An 18,568-nucleotide genomic window follows, 5' to 3' on the forward strand; every position below is an offset into this window, starting at 1 on the left:
AATGTCATGCGACATGCTGCTAACAGCTGATTTAGTATCTAATCAATATATTTGCAGTGTTTTTTCAAAATTTTCGAGCGAGGTCGATCGTCTCTGCAGTCTACAACACACCTGTACATGCTTTGATACACGAAATTGTATTAGAATATAGAATAAAAGGAAATGTATGTGTTCAATGCTGGTTCACAGTGATGCAATATGCCACTGTTAATAGATCTAAAATTATATTATGAATTTGTAGATGTAAAGTTATACGTTCTACTTTTCAATGCATATTGATACAAACAAGGCGTTCATCTTCGGGGATGGGGGTGGGGGTGGAGGGGGGATCAAAGATTAATATTATTTCTACTTTCTACCACCAATGACCTCCACCCTTGCCGAATAGTTCTTCTTTCTTTCTGTACAGTCATGTATACGTCATTTCTATGTAGCATTTATATGACAAACACGTAACTTCCGGTAAATTTACGTTGTACGTAAGTAGTTGAAATTTACGTCGGTTCTACGTATCATTCGTGAAACGGTCACAACTTAGTACTTAGTACTTTTAAACTACATCGTAACTCGCTACGTAGTACTTTATTCACGATGCTTTTCTGAAACGCTGTCCAGGTCTTCTGCGATCATTTATTGCTCCTGTCTGAGGATGCCGTTGTCTATTGTACAGGGGTACAGACATTCAAACGTTCTCCCACTGACTAACGCCTGCTGCAGCTTACCAGGGGTTTAATGTTTAAACACGACATAGTTGTTTTTACTGTTGATTTTGCGTCTGCAATCACCAGCAGGCATTGTTTCATCACAACAAAAATCGTTTTACTTTTTCATTAGTTATGAACAGTGCCCAGAAAATTTTGTACAAGCCTCCTCACAGATCGCGTTAATAATAAATGCGGGTAGGTCATGTGACTAGCACGAAGCATGGTGAGTTTACAATAAATATCATAGAAGTATTATCAAAATAACATCTAGAAAAAAATGTATTCAAAAAGATCCATCAGTATATATAATTATGCATGTGTAAACGGAAGGGAGAAAAGACAACGGACCAGACCGTAACTCGGACCCGGGTCCCCTCTAGTCAGGTGCTCTACCAACTGAGCTATCTGGTCACCGGTGATCGAAGCCGTCTGACCGCTATATTCTTACCCCTCTTAAACTGTTTTCGCCCTCGAAGACATACAACCCGATTTTTATTCTTTTATTTTTAATCTATTTATTTTGGCAGAACTGCCACCTGCAAGGCCAGACGTGGTCAACGGCACCAAACGTAACCGGAAGGGAGAAACTGCGACAGATCAGACCTGGGATTCGAACCCAGGCTCCCTGAATCACCGGCAATCAAACCCGTCTGACCGCTACACATTCATGCTGACAAAAAAATTGTGAACCATATATCCGTGACCAGGGTTTGCAATGTATGAAAATACATGTAGATAGTGTAAATTCTTCTTCTTTTTTTTAAATGCCGTATGAGGCTATTGTACCTATGTATATGTAGTCCATATACAATATGTACAATGAAAGGTAAATATAACGAAATGATCAATCTCATAACTCCTATAAACAATACAAAATAAATAGTTGGGCAAACACGGACCCCTGGATATACCAGAGGTGGAATCAGTTGCTAAGAGGAGTAAGCATCCCCTGTCGACCGGTCACACCCACCGTGAGCCCTCCATCTTGACCAGGTAAACGGAGTTATCCGTAGTCAAAATCAGTGTGCCACGAACGGTCTAACAATCGGAATGAAACAAGTCAGACAGCATTTGACCCAATGATAGGTTGTATTGGCAAACTAGATCGTTATAACGACTATAGAATTTGCGAAATGCTGACTTTAAATGAAATTGTTGAAACCCCTGTACCATCAGCTTGTTTGTCAGTAACTTGCCTTGATTTAAAAACTGACCATACGCAGAACAAGCTCTTACGTATTGAATCAGTTGAGAGATATAAACTCCATACGCAGGTGATGATGGAATATTGCTACATAAATATGGGAAGTTGACGATGGAGAAGCTTAAATCATCCCAATTGAAAGGCCGAGGTTCTCTGTATTTAGGACCTTTTATAATAAAAGAGGTCCTCATTTTCAACTATATCAACATCACCAGTAATGACATGTCCAGCTGGACTATAACTAAAAGAAGATCAAGAACAAAAACACGTAGGTGGATTAATTATGATATGGTCAATATCTAGGCACTGCAAAGTTTGTTCATAATTAAAAAGTTTGGATGCAATAGTAGAAGTATACTTGTAGGAAATACTGGGTGTAGACATGAACTTGAAATAAGTTGGAATACACGACTTAACTTTTTTATGACGAAGAATGTTGCTTAAGTTGACATCTATTCCTTTGTTTGTAAATTTGAGCCAGGGTCCTGATCCAGTGGTTTTCTCATTGTCTACGAAAAGGAGTACTTAATGTTGGATTGTTTGTGTGATGGTAAATTCATAATGTACATATATACATTTCCCCTAGGTTAGGTTTTCCTCTGGTGTTCATCGTAAATTACAGCGCATTACAACACTATTATTCATTTGCTGTATCAAGAATTGAAAAATGCGCGAACAATTCTCAGTATCAGTAAATAAATTGTTTTTTCGTTAGCATAGTAATGTCATAAAATGTTCAGAATACAACTGAGATAGCAAAAATCAATATCCATGCGCCTTGAAATATAGGTGATTTGGTTAACTCGCGCTGGTCTTACACAGTTTACTGTGTTTATCATAGTTTAGTTTTAACATCACAGATACATTATATTGCTTTACGTGCAGTATTGGAAGGGATTATCTTTTGCGGTGAATGTTTTTAGAACTAGAGGTGCTATACATTTCTGACTGTTAGTCCCCGAGGGTCTCTACAGCCCAGTAGCTAAGTACTTCGTTACTAGTTAATTACTTCTTGAATACTTATCATTTACTTAGTTTGTGTATCAGTCGAAATTGGGTAATAAAACTGCGTGTGATAAACTTACTGTGCAGATTCACTTATGCAGTGATGAATATCTGTCCCACTCCCGCGTGTAAACAAGTTGTTTTGCACCTTACTAAGTACGAGAGTTCTCCAAAGGGAAATAACTGGGACGCATCTCGAAACCGGCGTATTACAACATATGGAACCCCAACATTCGTTTTTAATTAGACTATTTTACATGATCTTTTCATTAATTTATTATAAAGATTTATTTCATTCACCTCTTATTTAATTATTTTATGCACTTAGTCACATGTTAGGTTGTAAAGAAGAAGACTTTTCACGACTTCATTCACCTTACCTTAAAACATTATTAGAAAGATCCACCGGTCGTGGTAGCTCAGTGGTAGAGCCTTCTCTTCATAACCGAGAGGTTGTGAGTTCCGAGCCACGCTCGTGCCATGGTCGCGTCAAATCTAAGACGTTGGAATAGGTATTGATTGTTCCTAGCTTCACTAACGCTAGGTATTTAGTAGTGAGAGGCATGGGTCATTCGGATATAACCTTAAAAACGGAGGTCATGTGTTACGACAGACGTTGGTATTTAAAGAACCGTCTTTGCTGCGGCCGTAAGAGCTAATCATCGGTCTAAAGAACTACGCACGTTATATCTGGATTCCCGCCTACATTTGCTTCCCAAATATTTTAAAAAGCTAAAAAGATTTCTTTCAATGCAAAGTAGAATTCATTGGTAACTGGTTATTAACTTTAACACCAGTTTTAATTAAGAAATTGCTTTTAATTACAACTCCTTTTGATCAAAAAGAAAATATTTACAGAATTAATACGTTTTCATTATCTGATTATGTAATCCATATAGCCATGTTTCGGGGCCTGAACCTTTGATCCAGGGACCATTACTTTCAAAATTTTAGGCGCATCCCTGCTTATTGTTACTATGATGCACTATTTTAGTTGTTTGGTGTCCAAGACTTGAAAAAAGCATTTTCACTACATCAAAGCTATAGAACTCCACCGTAGCACCAACGTGTACATCTTTTAAAAGAAAACAAATAATTAGAAATGCCATTTGGTATGTAAGACTAAAAAAATATTTTTTCATCATATTACCAGTATTTTACTACCAAGAAAGAGACTTTAAATAAATCAATTCATCAAAAAAACAAAACAAAACAAAAACCAAAAAAAAAAAACAAAAAAAAAAACCATACACACAACCAAAACACCAGAAATTGAGAAACCACTTTTTTATTGTAATGATTGGCTAATCAGTGTATTTTCAAAATAACTAATATCATCCACAACCTTATTTGTATAATGGTAGCGAATGGAATTAAACATTAAATATATTCTGATTGACAATTATGTGCGATTTTTTCAATAGTAAACATCCCAGTGATAATTACAGGTTATTATCCTAATTCAGAATATACACAGGGACAACTCAAGTGTGGAAATAAGAATTTTAGCGTAGTGGAAAGCATTTCTAAATTTGACATGAACCACCCACTGACATCACGACATGATGAACCAAACGAAATTATGTAGAATCCAGTTTTCTAGGAATTCAATTCTTTTTTGACAATGAATTTTTGTCTCCATAATTTCAAAGAGCATGATTTTTTTTTTGGTCACAGGGATCCGGTGTCGGTGTCACCCTTCAAGGAAAAGACTTAAATCTGAGCCGTAACTTTTGAGCCCAAGGGGATAGGGTTTTGATATTTTACACATAGATGCCTCAGAAGAAACTTTTCTTTTGTTACCAAGATTTTTCACGTTGCGACCGTAGACTTTAACTTATTTTTCAAAAGTTTTTAACCTGGGCTGTATCTTTTAAATCCTGTAGGATAGGTTTTTATATTGCACATTTAGATGCTTCATGACATGACCTTTCTTTTATTACCAAAACTTTTGATCTAGTGGCCTTGGGCCTACTTTTAAAAAAATTTAAACTGGGCAATATCTTTTGAAACACAGCGGGATAGGCCTTGATATTTCACATATAGATGCCTCATTACAAGATCTCACGAAGAGACCTTTCTTTTGTTACCAAGACGTTTTGGCCTAGTGACCGTTTCTGTGAACTTTGGCCCAATTTTCAAAAACTTTAACCAGGGCTATATATTTTTAGCCAAGGGGAATAGGGCTTATACATGCCTCATGAAGAGACCTTTGTTTCGTACCAAGACGTTTGGCCTAATGGCCTTGAACGTTGATATCTTTTTCAAAAATTTAATCCTTGTCTATATCTTTTGAACAAAGAGTGATACAACTTTGATATTTTACGTAAAGATACCTCATTACAAGACATTTCTTTGGTACCAGAACTATTGACCTTGAACTTTGACCTACTTTTCACAAACTTCAACCTTGGCTATATCCTTTGAACCAAGAGGGATAGGGATTTGATAGTTCACATCTAGATGCCTCATGACCATGTCTGTCATAATTATGATATCAAAATTTTTGACCTAGTGACCTTGGACTTTGACCTACTTTTCAAAACTTTAACCTTTTGAACTGGCGAGATTGTTGTATTCTAACAACTCTTGTTATGCATTTAAAAAACGGATTGCAATGACGTATAATTCTAAAGAGGGGGTCACGGAGCTAACGAAAAAGGGGTGGGGGCTCCGTTGAAGGTTGAAGAATTTTGAATTGTACATAGACTATTTCACAAAAATCTTCTTTTACTTCCAAGCGTTATGAAGGTATTGTGTGCATGGTTATAAAAAAGCATATATGTAGCTCTCTGCCAAAATTGTTAAATCCCCTACCCCATGAGCCCAGAAATTTTACGTTAAGTTGAGTGGAGCCCAAATTGGTACAAAGTGAAAATAGATTTTATCTTTAAAAGTAGTCTTTTTTTTCTTTCTTTTTTACTTCCGTGTAATGTGAATCAATACTTTATGCATGGTCATGAAAAGCATAATTTATAACCTTCTTTCAAAGTTGTGAAATTCCCTACCTTTGCGTTTGGGGTTCAGGCTCCAGGACAGAGCTAGATAGTTATAAGAGTGATGATATACTTCACTAGTACTAAAGTGAACTGTGACAAAATAGTACATCTACGATTATGAAGAGCTTGAAGACTATTCTCAAAATTGTGGAATTCATAGCACCTGGACTTCCTACTGAGGCTTCCGTGAGTGGTAATCTTATAGTGAATATACAGTACACAAGTATTTTATTTAATGCTCGTTTACCCTCGGACATTAAAAAAATGTAGGACAATTTATTTTTATCTTTTAAGAATAGCCACTTAACAGCACATTGTCAACCAAACTCTCCGTTCATGGGTTGCTGCACGCTACTCATGCGACTGTAATGGCCTTGTCATTTAATTCTTTTCACGGGGTTTTATACTATATGTACATTTATTAATACAGGGTTTTTATTTGAAGATCTCTCATTTCTAGCTTTTACATACTTGCATTAAAAAAAAAGAGGTCCACAGGCCTTATCGGTCACCTGAGTATTAGTTCAATGTAGGGATGGCATGTGAATTTATTTTAATTTTCAAACGTTCAAATTGATTCACAGAGTTCATGCGACGTTGTAATCATCACCATTGAATAAAATATAATTTGGTCAACAACCGCTGGGGAAAACCACTTTATTAATACAGACTTGATAAACTTAGACTTCATCATAACATCGACCTCTTTGCCACACAATTATCGTTTGAAATATTGGCAAACGTGCGATGTTGGAGTATTTGGTGTATATGTTCAATGACTTGGGGGGGGGGGGATAAGAAACGTATTGAAATTATACATAAATTATGTACATTGAAAAGTGAAGATAACGAACAGTGATCAATCAATCCCACGGACGCTTGGGTTCAGGACTCATCCCCATCCGAATAACCTACATGAGTTAATCTAATAATGATAATTATTTTTTGTTGAAGATCTCTGTAGATATCATAATGCATGTCAAAAGAGTCTTGCATACCCCTAAAGCCCAAATAAGTATAAATAACTCAAAATAAGCCCTCAAAAATACCCTCACTAATTATTATAACAGTTCTCTTATGATAATTAAATCAACTCAGGTAGGTTATTTGGAAGTGGGGTGTGTGTGTGTGTACTGAACCCAAGCACCTGTGTACCGTATGTGCATATTTATTCAGTTTGTTAAATTTTCTCAAGTCATTAACCGACCGCTATGGAATGACATAGATAATCACATTTTATGCATCAATCTCCAGGCACGTAATAACGAATGGGGTGGGTGGTCTAGTATTTTGTTATAGAATCGTTGAATGGTAGTAGAAATACCGGGGTGAACCGATGTACTTAGTGTACGAAACGATACCCCCCCCCCCCCCCCCCCCCCCCCCCATTGATTATGGAGTTTGGGTAGAACTGTTTTTCTTGCTAACCAACACATCTTTTTTTTTCCCCAGACAGATATGATGTCAATTTTTCTTCGCCCCCCCCCACCCTCCTTTCACTTTTAAACGCGACACCGCGTTCAAGATGTATGGTGACTGATTTGTGCCATTTTACAATTTGTCATCTCTTCCTTATTTTCTAGCTAATATTATGTCCTTATTTCGGGAAGAAAAGTAGCTAAATATCTTTTTGTGGTCTTTTCGCCTCGAAATAACAAAAAGACGATAAAGTGTAAAATGACACAAATCAGCCACCGTACATAGCCGCTACGGTCTTAAACGCAGTCCAGGCTACGTGTGCTTGTTTGATTAAAAGTTGCCCAAGTTAATGCAAGAAACGATATCTCATTGTGTATTCTAAATACTAAAGCTGCGACGGAATCGGAGGCGAAATGATAGCTTCGATATCCTGTATTGGCACGAAAACATATCAGACAGCACTCTATCTAACGACAGATTGTATTTGCAAGTAAGATCATAATAACGACCACAGAATCTGTGAAACTCTGATCAATTCTAAACGAGACTGCCGAAATCCCTGTAACACCAACTCACCCATCAGTAGCTTACCGCGGATTAAAAATTGATCATACGCTGAATACGCTCTCGCATATCGAATGAGACATAAACACCATATGCAGATGATGGAAACTTGATTATTTCCAGAATATATCATTAACACCACTCAATAATGATCTTGTTTTCATTCACATATAGTTAAAGAATTGCTCTCTGGACACAACTCTGTAAAGGGATGTTTAAAAAGTAATTAGCATGCGCCAAATTCATCAATTCCCCTCACAGTCTTCAGTTTATGGAATGATATATAAGGCACTTAAAACGTATATACACATGTGCAACAACACATGGTCCAACAGAGAAAAATAAGAACAATATTATTGTTTTTTGAAATGAACAAAGATTTTTCAAAAATAGGTCAAACTTCAAGATGAAGGTCATGAGGTGCAATTAAAAAGGGTCTTGTCACAAGGAATACACACGTGAAATATAAAAGCCCTACCACTAAGCGTTCAAACGTTATGGCTAAGGTTCAAGTTTTTGCGACAGACAGACCAAAGCCGATTTGCACCCGATTCTCCGATTACGGGGGCATAAGAAAATAGGAAATAAATTATATACACATTTCTCTCCTTTATTCAGCTTACCTAAGACAGTTCATGCGAACTTTTCTGAAAACTTTTTGTCCGGCGTGCGTCTGTCTGTCCATAAACCTTTTACATTTTCAACTTCTTCTCCAGAACGTTCGGGCCAATTTCAACCAAACTTGGCACAAAGTATCCTTGGGGGAAGGGCTTTAACGTTTATTGACATGAAAGCTTCCTTAAATATAGAGTAGTTTCAAGTTTGTCCAAATCATGGTCCCCGGGGGTAGGGTGGGGCCACAATAGTGAATCAAATACATAGGAATATTTTTAGCAATCTTCTCAAGAACCACTGGCTTAGACATGAAAGCTTCCTGGCAAAGAATAGATACAAGTCTCTTCAAAGCATTGTCCCCAGAGGCACGATGGAGTCACAATAGGGGATCAAAGTATTATATACTGATATATTTAGGAAAAATCTTTAAAACTATCTCTTGAACTATTTAAGCTAAGGCTTTCATATTTTGTGCATACATTCTTTACGGAAAGACTGATGTGTGATCTTATGACTTTCACCTGGAAGTTTGACCTACTTTTTTAATACAATTCTGACCTATACAATATATCATGAACTATTGAAGGTTGATCTTTCATATCTTGTATGTAAATTTCTTATGACCTTTCATTTCATACCATGTCTTTTAACCTTATGACTTTCAACATTGAATTTGACTTACTTTTTAGAAAACATACCCTATATAGAACTTATATACAGAACTATTAGGTAGGTCTTTCATATTTTCTGTATAGATTTTTTATGGCAAGACCATGTGACACAATGGTGTTTGATATTTTGACCTTGGAGTTTGACCTACTTTGACTATTTAAAATAGAGCTTTCATATTTTGTATATTGATTCTTTTTATACTTTGGGGTTTGACCTTGAACAACAGCAAAATAAATGTTCAGCAGTTCAGAAGTTTATTAAGAACTCTAAAAGATTTTAATCGAACCTATATATCATATTTTTAAAATATGTTTTGCATTTTATGCCTGATAATGTACTTGCATGAATTTAAACATATATTGTATATTATCATAATTGTGTATTATAACAAATATTATATTTTCTGTGGTACAACAATCTTTATTTGTACATGTATAGCACAATATATTTTGTATACGGGAGAGGTTTTCTAAGTTGCTAGAACTTGTAACAAATCCCTTTGTATATTTATACAATAAAATATGTTCAAATCAAATCTACAGCAGGGTCAAGATGGCTCAGATGAGCGATGTGGCCGATTGGCCTCTTGGTTTTTTTCTTGGGGAGGGGGGGGGGGGCTCAACTAATCGATTACAGAATTTGGAACCGATTATCGTCGTTCCGACCGATTAATCGGTTAAAGATTACATCCCCAGTTACACGTATCACTAGCCCCAATACAAGGGATGCGAAATTTATAATAATTTCCGTCATTCAGCAGTCATATAGACTTATAAACATAACTGCACCTGAAAAATCCAATACTGGTGAAAAGCTTTACATACGATATATTAACACTATATGCCTATTTTTGACCCGGCCAAGAATCAGAATCCTCGGGTTGTGAAATTCACAATTTTGGTACATTACTTTCTGGTTTTTCCTAAAAACATTTAGTTTTTATATACAGTACTTGTATTAGCAACATTTTGGTCCCCAACCTGGTACCAAAACTCCTACCCTGGGATTTACAATTTTGGTAAAGGACTACCTGTTCCTTCTAAATAACTATCCGTTTAGTTTCAATTTAGCATCAATCATTTTTTATTACAACAAGCATTCTGAGAGTATTGCATGGCAATACATAATCCCCTACCGGTTGCAAAAATTACTGTACCACAACATTATTCAAAGTTCATTATGTAGGTTATGGTAAAAGGGAAAATTGGGGAACCAGAATAGGAAATCAACTACTATTCGAGTAGAGACTAGACCAGGGAAAAAAGGAGAAATTTATAATTAGGTTTAATTAGGTCTTTAACCAAGTCAATAAACTGTGACATGTAGGTGATCATGAATAATTTAGCTATATTGTTGTATTACTATGCTAGACGTTTTAATGAGTGTAGTACTCTTATCTACAGAGATATGAAACTTGGGTGTAAACTAACAATTCAAGCTACTTTTCTAAGTCCAAGGGCCATTACTTAATGAATAAAGTGCACCGCCACGGCACATGATACGCCCGTCACATATTATTAACAGTATAGATTGTACCCATTAAAACATTTTTTTTAAATCAACTTAATTAAATGTCACAGTGACCTTAAAGTAGGATGCGACACACCTTCTACCTAAGATGCATTAGTTGACCAATTTTGGTGATTCTAGGTCTAATAGTTTTCAAGTTATGAGCCGGACAAGTTTTTGCCATATATGGCCATATCTTCTTAATGAAAAGTCACAGTGACCTGGTTTTAATGTGCGACACACCTTCTACCCAAGATGTATCTACAGACAAAGTTTGATGATTCTAGGCCTTGTAGTATTTAAGTTACGGGTCGGACACGAAAAAGCTAACAGACGGACGGACAGACGGACTGACATGAACGCCATACCATAATACGTCCCGTCTTAAGACGGGCGTATAAAAATCAATGGACCGAGATGAAATTTGAACTTGATCGGTAACTTGTTATTCCAAAGCAATGTACCAGATATCAAGTCAATGTCTGCAAGCACAACCAAAAAAGTCCGGAAAACTGATAATTCATGCTATTTTTCTAAGTTCATGGGCCATAACTTAATGAAAAATCAACGGACTGCAACGAAATTCGAACTTGATCTGTAACTTGTTATGGTAAAGCAATGCACCAAATATCAAATGAATATCTGCAAGCACAACCAAAAAAAAAAAAAAAAAAAAGTCTGGAAAACTAATAATTTACACTATTTTTCTAAGTCCAAGGGCCATAACTAAGTAAAAAAATCAACGGACCGGTACCAAATTCGAACTTGATCAGTAACTTGTTATGGCAAAGCAATGTACCAAGTATAAAATAAATATCTGCAAGAACAGATAAAAAAAAAGTGCGGAAAACTGGACTGACGGACAGACAGACGGACGGACGGAGCGCAAACCTAAAGTCCACTTCGACGGTAGGGGACTAATAAGGTAGTTCATTACACCTTGAAAAGGTTTCTTAAATCAGCGCGAAATTCTTTACATTTTTTTCCCTTCCTTACATAAACAATGCATGGAATTGTGGGATAATACCCTATTCGATATGAAGGGGAGGTTGCAAATTTGACCTCCGACGTGACCTTCTATGGGATGTTGTTAGATGTTTGTGTAGCGTGTATGTTCAGCGGATCTAACATCTAATTTTGATTATATTGTGAACTTGTACTCCTCTGAGAGGAAATTTATGTGTAAATTTCAGGGCAATATCTGTATCTGTAACCAAATTTTTTTTTTAAAAAGTCCGGAAAACTGTTTGACCTACTAATAGCCCTAAAGTAGGTCAAGGACGGACCAATCCAGCTGAAATGCAAACCCACTTTTACACTTCTTGAAGAAATTGTGACCAAATTTCAAAGTTGTACATGCATCCGTTATGGAAAAGAGTCCGGAAAATATGACGGACGGACGGCCAGCCAGCCAGACACATGGACAGCGCCATGACATAATACGTCGTGTCCAATGAAGGGTGTATAAAAAGGCAAAAATATGCAATTCTGGATAAAGAATGATAGATATGAACAAAAGACTGACGGATTCCTACTAGGGACCTGCGGGTCACCTACCCGATACTTCATCCAATGATCTCAGCTACGATGATAGACAAAGAAATCAAACGATAAAAATAATTTCACAAAACATTTAAATAACAATTGTGTGATGGCGTGTCGTAAAAAGTATGTCTACATATAATGCTTAAAGATGTTATTTAAATGTTTTACACAAATATTATACACCAAGTTTGGTCCTGCCCTGGAGTCAGAAACTCTACCCCGGGGATCATGGTGTGCGGTTGTAGAGACAATTTCAGAAAACTGGTCAATTTTTTGACAGAGTTTGCCATACTCTTTAAGACCCCAGGGGTGTAGGAGTCCTTATATTGGCAATTTATGCCCCCCCCCCCCCTTCCCAAAGATGCTTCATACCAAATTTGAAAATAATTGTAATGGCAGTCATCAAGAAGTTTAAAATGTTCAATAGCAATAGGTCAACTGAGTGACTCAGTTGACCCAAAAACTTGGATAAGAATATTTTATTTGCCCAAGTCAAATCTTTGAACAAACTGCCTAGACCTTCCCTAGTAAGAACACAATAATTGTTGGAAACTGGGATCTTTAATTATAATGTACGAGACTTGAAAATTGTACTTCCTTGGTAATAGATATTTGGTTCTGTTCACCTCAGATAGAATGTTAGTGTTTTTCTTAATTTTAATCTGCACCTTTGAATGCCTCTTCCTCCCTAAACATGCCATTTAGAAGTAAGAGTTTAGAAAGTTTCCTAATTTTTTCCCCATCACAACCACCTGAATTTGTTGTAGCTACAGAAAACAGATTGAAAAAAAAAACCACTATGCTTATAGCACAGTGCTGGGATGATTAATTTCGATTCAATATACATGTAATTCATTATATCCAATGAGTTATCACTATGTTTTAAAACTACAGGGAATGAAAATCCTTTTGCTGTAAGCGTGAATTCATTATAACTTGATAAGTAGGTTCACTGTAACCATGTTTTACTGTATAACCATTAGTTTCCTAATACAACAGGAAGCAACACACAAACAGAAATGAACACCTCACATGAATGCTCTCTCCATGATAAAAGTAAAAAAATAAATAAATAAAAAGGATTTCACACGTGACACATTTATTTTTGCAACAGTAGTTTAAGTATCACTAACAACAATTTGCAACAGAATGCAAAAACAACAATCAAATAATATTCATAAATAACATGATTACATTGTAATGTGTTGAACATATTTCGACAATGATTACGAGCGAATGCAGTCTCCATTAAGTATTGTTACACACAAGGCTTTCAGCACTGTATCCAATAAACCATGGACAAGTGCTTCGTAGAGAGTACTAGCTGTTGTTCAAAGCAGGTAAACGGAATGTAAACACTTTTAAATGACAGTTTATTTAACAAAGAATCTCCGACATTTGATGAAAATCAGTGCTTCAAATTCACCATTTGAAAAAAAAGCAGGATGCATATATCAAAAATGCATTGTGCAATAGCAAAATCAGATTTTCAGAATAGTACAGACAAGATCTGAAGAGTTGTCCAAGTCCTAACCTGAGGAGCTACAAGTAAAGCTACCAAAATCGTGGCACCAAGATTCAAGTATATAGACGATGAGGAAAGCCTAGCAAATTTCTGCAGAGTTTTTATTCTTTTTCTGTTGTTTTCAGAATCAAGTCTCTCCGTATGTTTATATAAGAGGATTTGTGGACAGTTTCAGAATTTTGGACCTTTAATATGAGGAACAATTCAAGGCAGTGGGTCTAGAACGTGTAGATTTTACCATCCAGTACCAACATGGTTCTATGGTAGTAATGTTAATGATGAGGTTGTGTGGTGGGGTGGAGTGTAGTGGGATCTCGGTAATGATCATCAATGTCTCCTACAACTCCACTTTCACAGCTCTCAATCAAGGAATGGCTGCGGTAAACACTACTGTGGGGACTCATGGGACTGGCCTTCCAGCACTCATTGGCATTTGACACAAGGTACCTAGTGACTTTAGGTAGACGATTTGTCTTCAGGAGATAAAAGATGATGACTCGGATGAAGATCTGACTGATAAGCATGAGGCAAGCAAATCCAAATAAGATGTAACAAGTGTTGAACAAGATCTGTCGAAGAGTTACTACCAAGGGCAGCAACTCGGTGTGGAGATACTCCATGAAGGTGGCATCTTGAAATTCTACAAACAAATATATTTCATGTAACTTTCACATTCAGTCTAGATGATCCAGTTTTCTAGCAATACATTTTACATGAAAATGAAATTTACCTTGGAGATACTGTGGGTGAATTGGCATGAAGTTACAGCTTTGTTGAGATTCTAGAAGAGACAATGTGGGTTGTGTCTGGAGACATGGTGATGCATTTTCTATGGAACACAAATCTTGAACAAGATTTTGGACAATTGAGGTCTGGAAATAAATAGTACAAATCATATCAATTCTGCAACCTCACAGGATAATACCTTGAAGTACAGGTATGCATTCATAAGCAATTCAGATTTTTACTGTCGATCATACTTACATGTTTCTGTACAGTTTGCCCTAATAAGGAGTTGATATCATTGACTTCCCAGAATGTTTTTGTCTGAAATTCGCTCAACATTTCATTACTAAACACAGCAAAGTCACTCAGCAGTGTATTAGAAATTTCTATTTGCCTGTGGAGCTGAGGGAGAATGGATTTGGTATCCATCAGGAAAGTAGCTGTCTCTAGGGTAACAAGGTTATTGGTTGTCATAGTAACTAGTGAAATAATTAAAATAAAAGCACCTACAAGTACAATTCTCCACACCAATGGAGATATAAGGTGCTTATATACAAAGCTAGCTATTTTCACCAGCATTACATTGGATTTGGATTTGGCTTTTTCTTGCACAACAGGCAAAGTTCTATGCCTGTCCCGACGCTTTTGTGAGTAAATCTGCTGCAGCATCTGTTCCTTGCCTTTAGGGGAACCTTGGAAATACTGCAGTAGATCATTTTTCCTCTCATACGGATCTTTACTGTCACTGTAGCTAAAATGTCTTTCTCTAGGACTCTCCCTCTTTTCTGCATCAATACCAGTCAAAATGAAATAAATTCTTCCTGCAACAGAATCCATTGCCACCTTTTCCTCAACACCCAACCTTGCTTTCCTGAACATTTGCTTCAACCAAGTGAAGCGGTAAAGCAGAAGAAGCACATCCATTGACAGGAACACACAAATGAACACAGGAAACAGAATCAGCTTCATTTGCTCGATCAGCGAGGCTGTGGAGCTGTGCGAGTCTCTCCTAGCCCGATAGGAGGAGGAGTTATGATGAGGTGCCGCTAGTGGTAAAAAGTTTAATTCATTTTCAAGAATGTGAAAGTGGTAAGATGTCAACTGACTGGTCAGTTCTTCTATAGAGTTCATCAGCAAATCATTGTCTGATAGAGAAAGTTTCACATTGGAATTCAAAGTTGGAAGTGAAGCTGACAACCTGCAAATCAAAAATTGTAAATTAAGTAAAATTGAAATAAAAACATCTTAAAAATTGAAAAATGAAATCTATCTTACATTTCGAAAGCAACTTTAAATCAATGCAAAGAAAATTACAAGTAATCATATGTATCTCTACTCAATTTGTTTTTTGGATCTTACGTTTTCATGATGTCATCTGTAATATGTAGCGTCTCTTCGACTTGGTTTATCTCCAGCCAGTTCATAAACCCTAGAAGGTGGTCCCTATCCCGCTTACTGTCAATCACATCCTTCTGAGCAATGAAAAGCTGCTCTGGAAATTTCAACCAATCATTACTCATCAGATCTTTCAAAAACTGATGATACTTGGATAGAACACTTCTAAATTCATTCTGTAATGTTTTGTTATATTTCTTTAAGAACACAGAAAGTTCTTCTTCCAGAGCTTGGGATTTTTCTTCCAAAGTGATTGTCAGAATACTCTCAATTGTTTTGTTTTTTGAATAGAAATGTTTTATGAATATATCCAACTGTTCTTGCATCTGTTTGGCAATTTTCTGAATCTCTTGAAGATTGTGGCAAGAGCAAGCTCTGAGACGATCCTGAGTCTGATTATACATGTGAGATATCTCAGAAATCTCAAAGTCCTGCATATTCTGAAACCTGAGCTGAACAGCCTGGTGAATTTTAGCACTGGTATTTGAGACTATGGTTAAGTTTCCGATGAGCGGCCCTTGCACAATATAAAACACTCCTAATAAAACGGAGAAAGTAAACATGAAGGCATAAACAACATAAAGCGTAACCAGACAACATGTGACGCGGCGGGAGATGGGAGTTTTGATTGGCCTTGATCCATCCTCTTGTTTTGGCCTCTCATCATCCTTCAAAAAAGTCACTCCTGCATACTTGAAAACATCATTGGTTGTAACTCGTCTGATTTTAGAGATGAAGAAGGCTGCAATTACCAATACGGTCACCAGAATTCCAAAAAATATCAAAATGACAATGATTGGCATCCATGGAAAATGGTTGATGACAGATTCCCTGACAACCAGCTCTGTAGTGACGGGTATCTCTGTTGGGTTGATCAACATGGTCAGGAGGATTTTATGCGAGGCCCTCGTGTCGTTAACGAACACGGCAAACACATTGGGAGTGTCACTTCTGGATCTTGGTAAAAGGAAGTTGAAAGAGAAATGGGGGTTTGGACATTTCACAAAAATGTCAAACTTTCCAAAATATGATTCCATAAACTGGTCATACACATCCATGGTCAGGTAACCCGGGCATTTCATTAAGGTACCTATATCAAGAATAGATAATAGCAATCATCAATATTTATTTCATTTCATTAAGGTACCTAATCAAGAATAGATAATAGCAATCATCAATATTTATTTCATTTCATTAAGGTACCTAATCAAGAATATATAATAGCAATCATCAATATTTATTTCATTTCATTAAGGTACCTAATCAAGAATATATATAATAGCAATCATCAATATTTATTTCATTTCATTAAGGTACCTAAATCAAGAATATATAATAGCAATCATCAATATTTATTTCATTTCATTAAGGTACCTATATCAAGAATATATAATAGCAATCATCAATATTTATTTCATTTCATTAAGGTACCTATATCAAGAATATATAATAGCAATCATCAATATTTATTTCATTTCATTAAGGTACCTAATCAAGAATATATAATAGCAATCACCAATATCTATTTCATTTCATTAAGGTTAAATAATAACAATCTTCAATATTTTATTTTACAAAAGTATCTTTATTCTATGTGAGGAAAAAACTGTATTTAGAGGTAAATCCAGATAATTTTTATTTACACTTTCTTTTTTAGAATATGAATCAACCTTTACTTTCATTGAAGGCTTGTAGCAGTTGACACCAGAATTAGGAATAAAGATATAGAAAGTTTACCATCAACTGAGATGTTCCAACTTCGTGTATTGTGCAGCCATTCCAGACTGCCTTTCAGGCTGCTTGAATTGATGATAGTTGGACCAATGTCCTCCTCAAAAGTTGAAAGGATTGACTTGTCCCCTGTGGATATTAATAAAGGAGAGAGATTAGATGAGACTTGTATGCCACATGTTTTTGTCTATATTACCAGTTGAAATATTTTAAATGTAACAATAGAAAATACCTTTAATTCCAATTCTAATGTGAGCAAACTTTTTTAAGGGTGTGGCTTGATATTCAAATTTGCCATCCACGTGATTGATGGTCGGATCAATCATGGTTTTCTCTGCAATGTGGAGAGGCTGCTGAGGGTAGATCTGGGAGAAATTTTTGGCATTGCATCCTCCCCTGTTCCAGGTGATGGTGCTGTACAAAAAGGGACGCTCAAACTGCACAGTGGTGGAATATACATTACTTTGCCAAGTTTCTGACCTATGAGGGCGAACCCTGAAATTTTTTCTGGTGTTGAATTGTTCAGGTGCTTTCAGTGGCTGCATGTAGAAACGAGAAGGAGTGTCGTTTTTGAAGTTGGTGCCCGTCAGAATGACTTCATCGTGAATTTTGGCATGAGTGTCATGCTGAGCGTAGAGGAAGTCTCGACTGGATCTCCCCTTCTGATGGAAATCTTTGTCTGTTACCTCGGGTGAGAAGTAGCGTGTCTTAAAGGTGTGCTGGATACCGGGCAGTCTCACCGTGTAGCTGACTTTGTACAAGTGACTGGGTTGTTTGTATTTCAGGTGACACATGTATTTCTTTTCCAGAGTGTCAAAGACAGGCTCAATGCCGTACCTGTAAATGTCTCCTACAAGAGGGGCAATTTGGAATAAATCATTTATCAAAGGTATATACAGCATATCAGTTTCTTTGCACTTTACTCGGATGGCATATCAAAAATTACATATTCATT

The 18,568-nt window shown here is 36.4% G+C and overlaps 1 protein-coding gene across 5 annotated transcripts in view; it reads right to left on the minus strand.

Annotated features, from left to right (window-relative positions):
• Window positions 1-13,318: 13,318 nt before the first annotated feature.
• Window positions 13,319-18,568, minus strand: part of LOC125660498 (uncharacterized) — a 60,552-nt gene continuing 55,302 nt past the window's right edge. For all 5 annotated transcript variants that reach the window (XM_048892340.2, XM_048892341.2, XM_056148522.1 and 2 more), the window contains 6 exons: window positions 17,846-18,463; window positions 17,620-17,742; window positions 15,847-16,972; window positions 14,746-15,685; window positions 14,492-14,633; window positions 13,319-14,401 (listed from right to left, as the gene is read on the minus strand). In XM_048892340.2, the coding sequence (XP_048748297.2) occupies window positions 14,034-14,401; window positions 14,492-14,633; window positions 14,746-15,685; window positions 15,847-16,972; window positions 17,620-17,742; window positions 17,846-18,463 (3,317 nt within the window). In that variant the 3' untranslated portion in view covers window positions 13,319-14,033. The remainder of the gene's footprint in view (window positions 14,402-14,491; window positions 14,634-14,745; window positions 15,686-15,846; window positions 16,973-17,619; window positions 17,743-17,845; window positions 18,464-18,568) is intronic.

This window comes from Ostrea edulis, chromosome 9 (assembly GCF_947568905.1).
Source record: "Ostrea edulis chromosome 9, xbOstEdul1.1, whole genome shotgun sequence".
Lineage (NCBI taxonomy): Eukaryota > Metazoa > Mollusca > Bivalvia > Ostreida > Ostreidae > Ostrea > Ostrea edulis.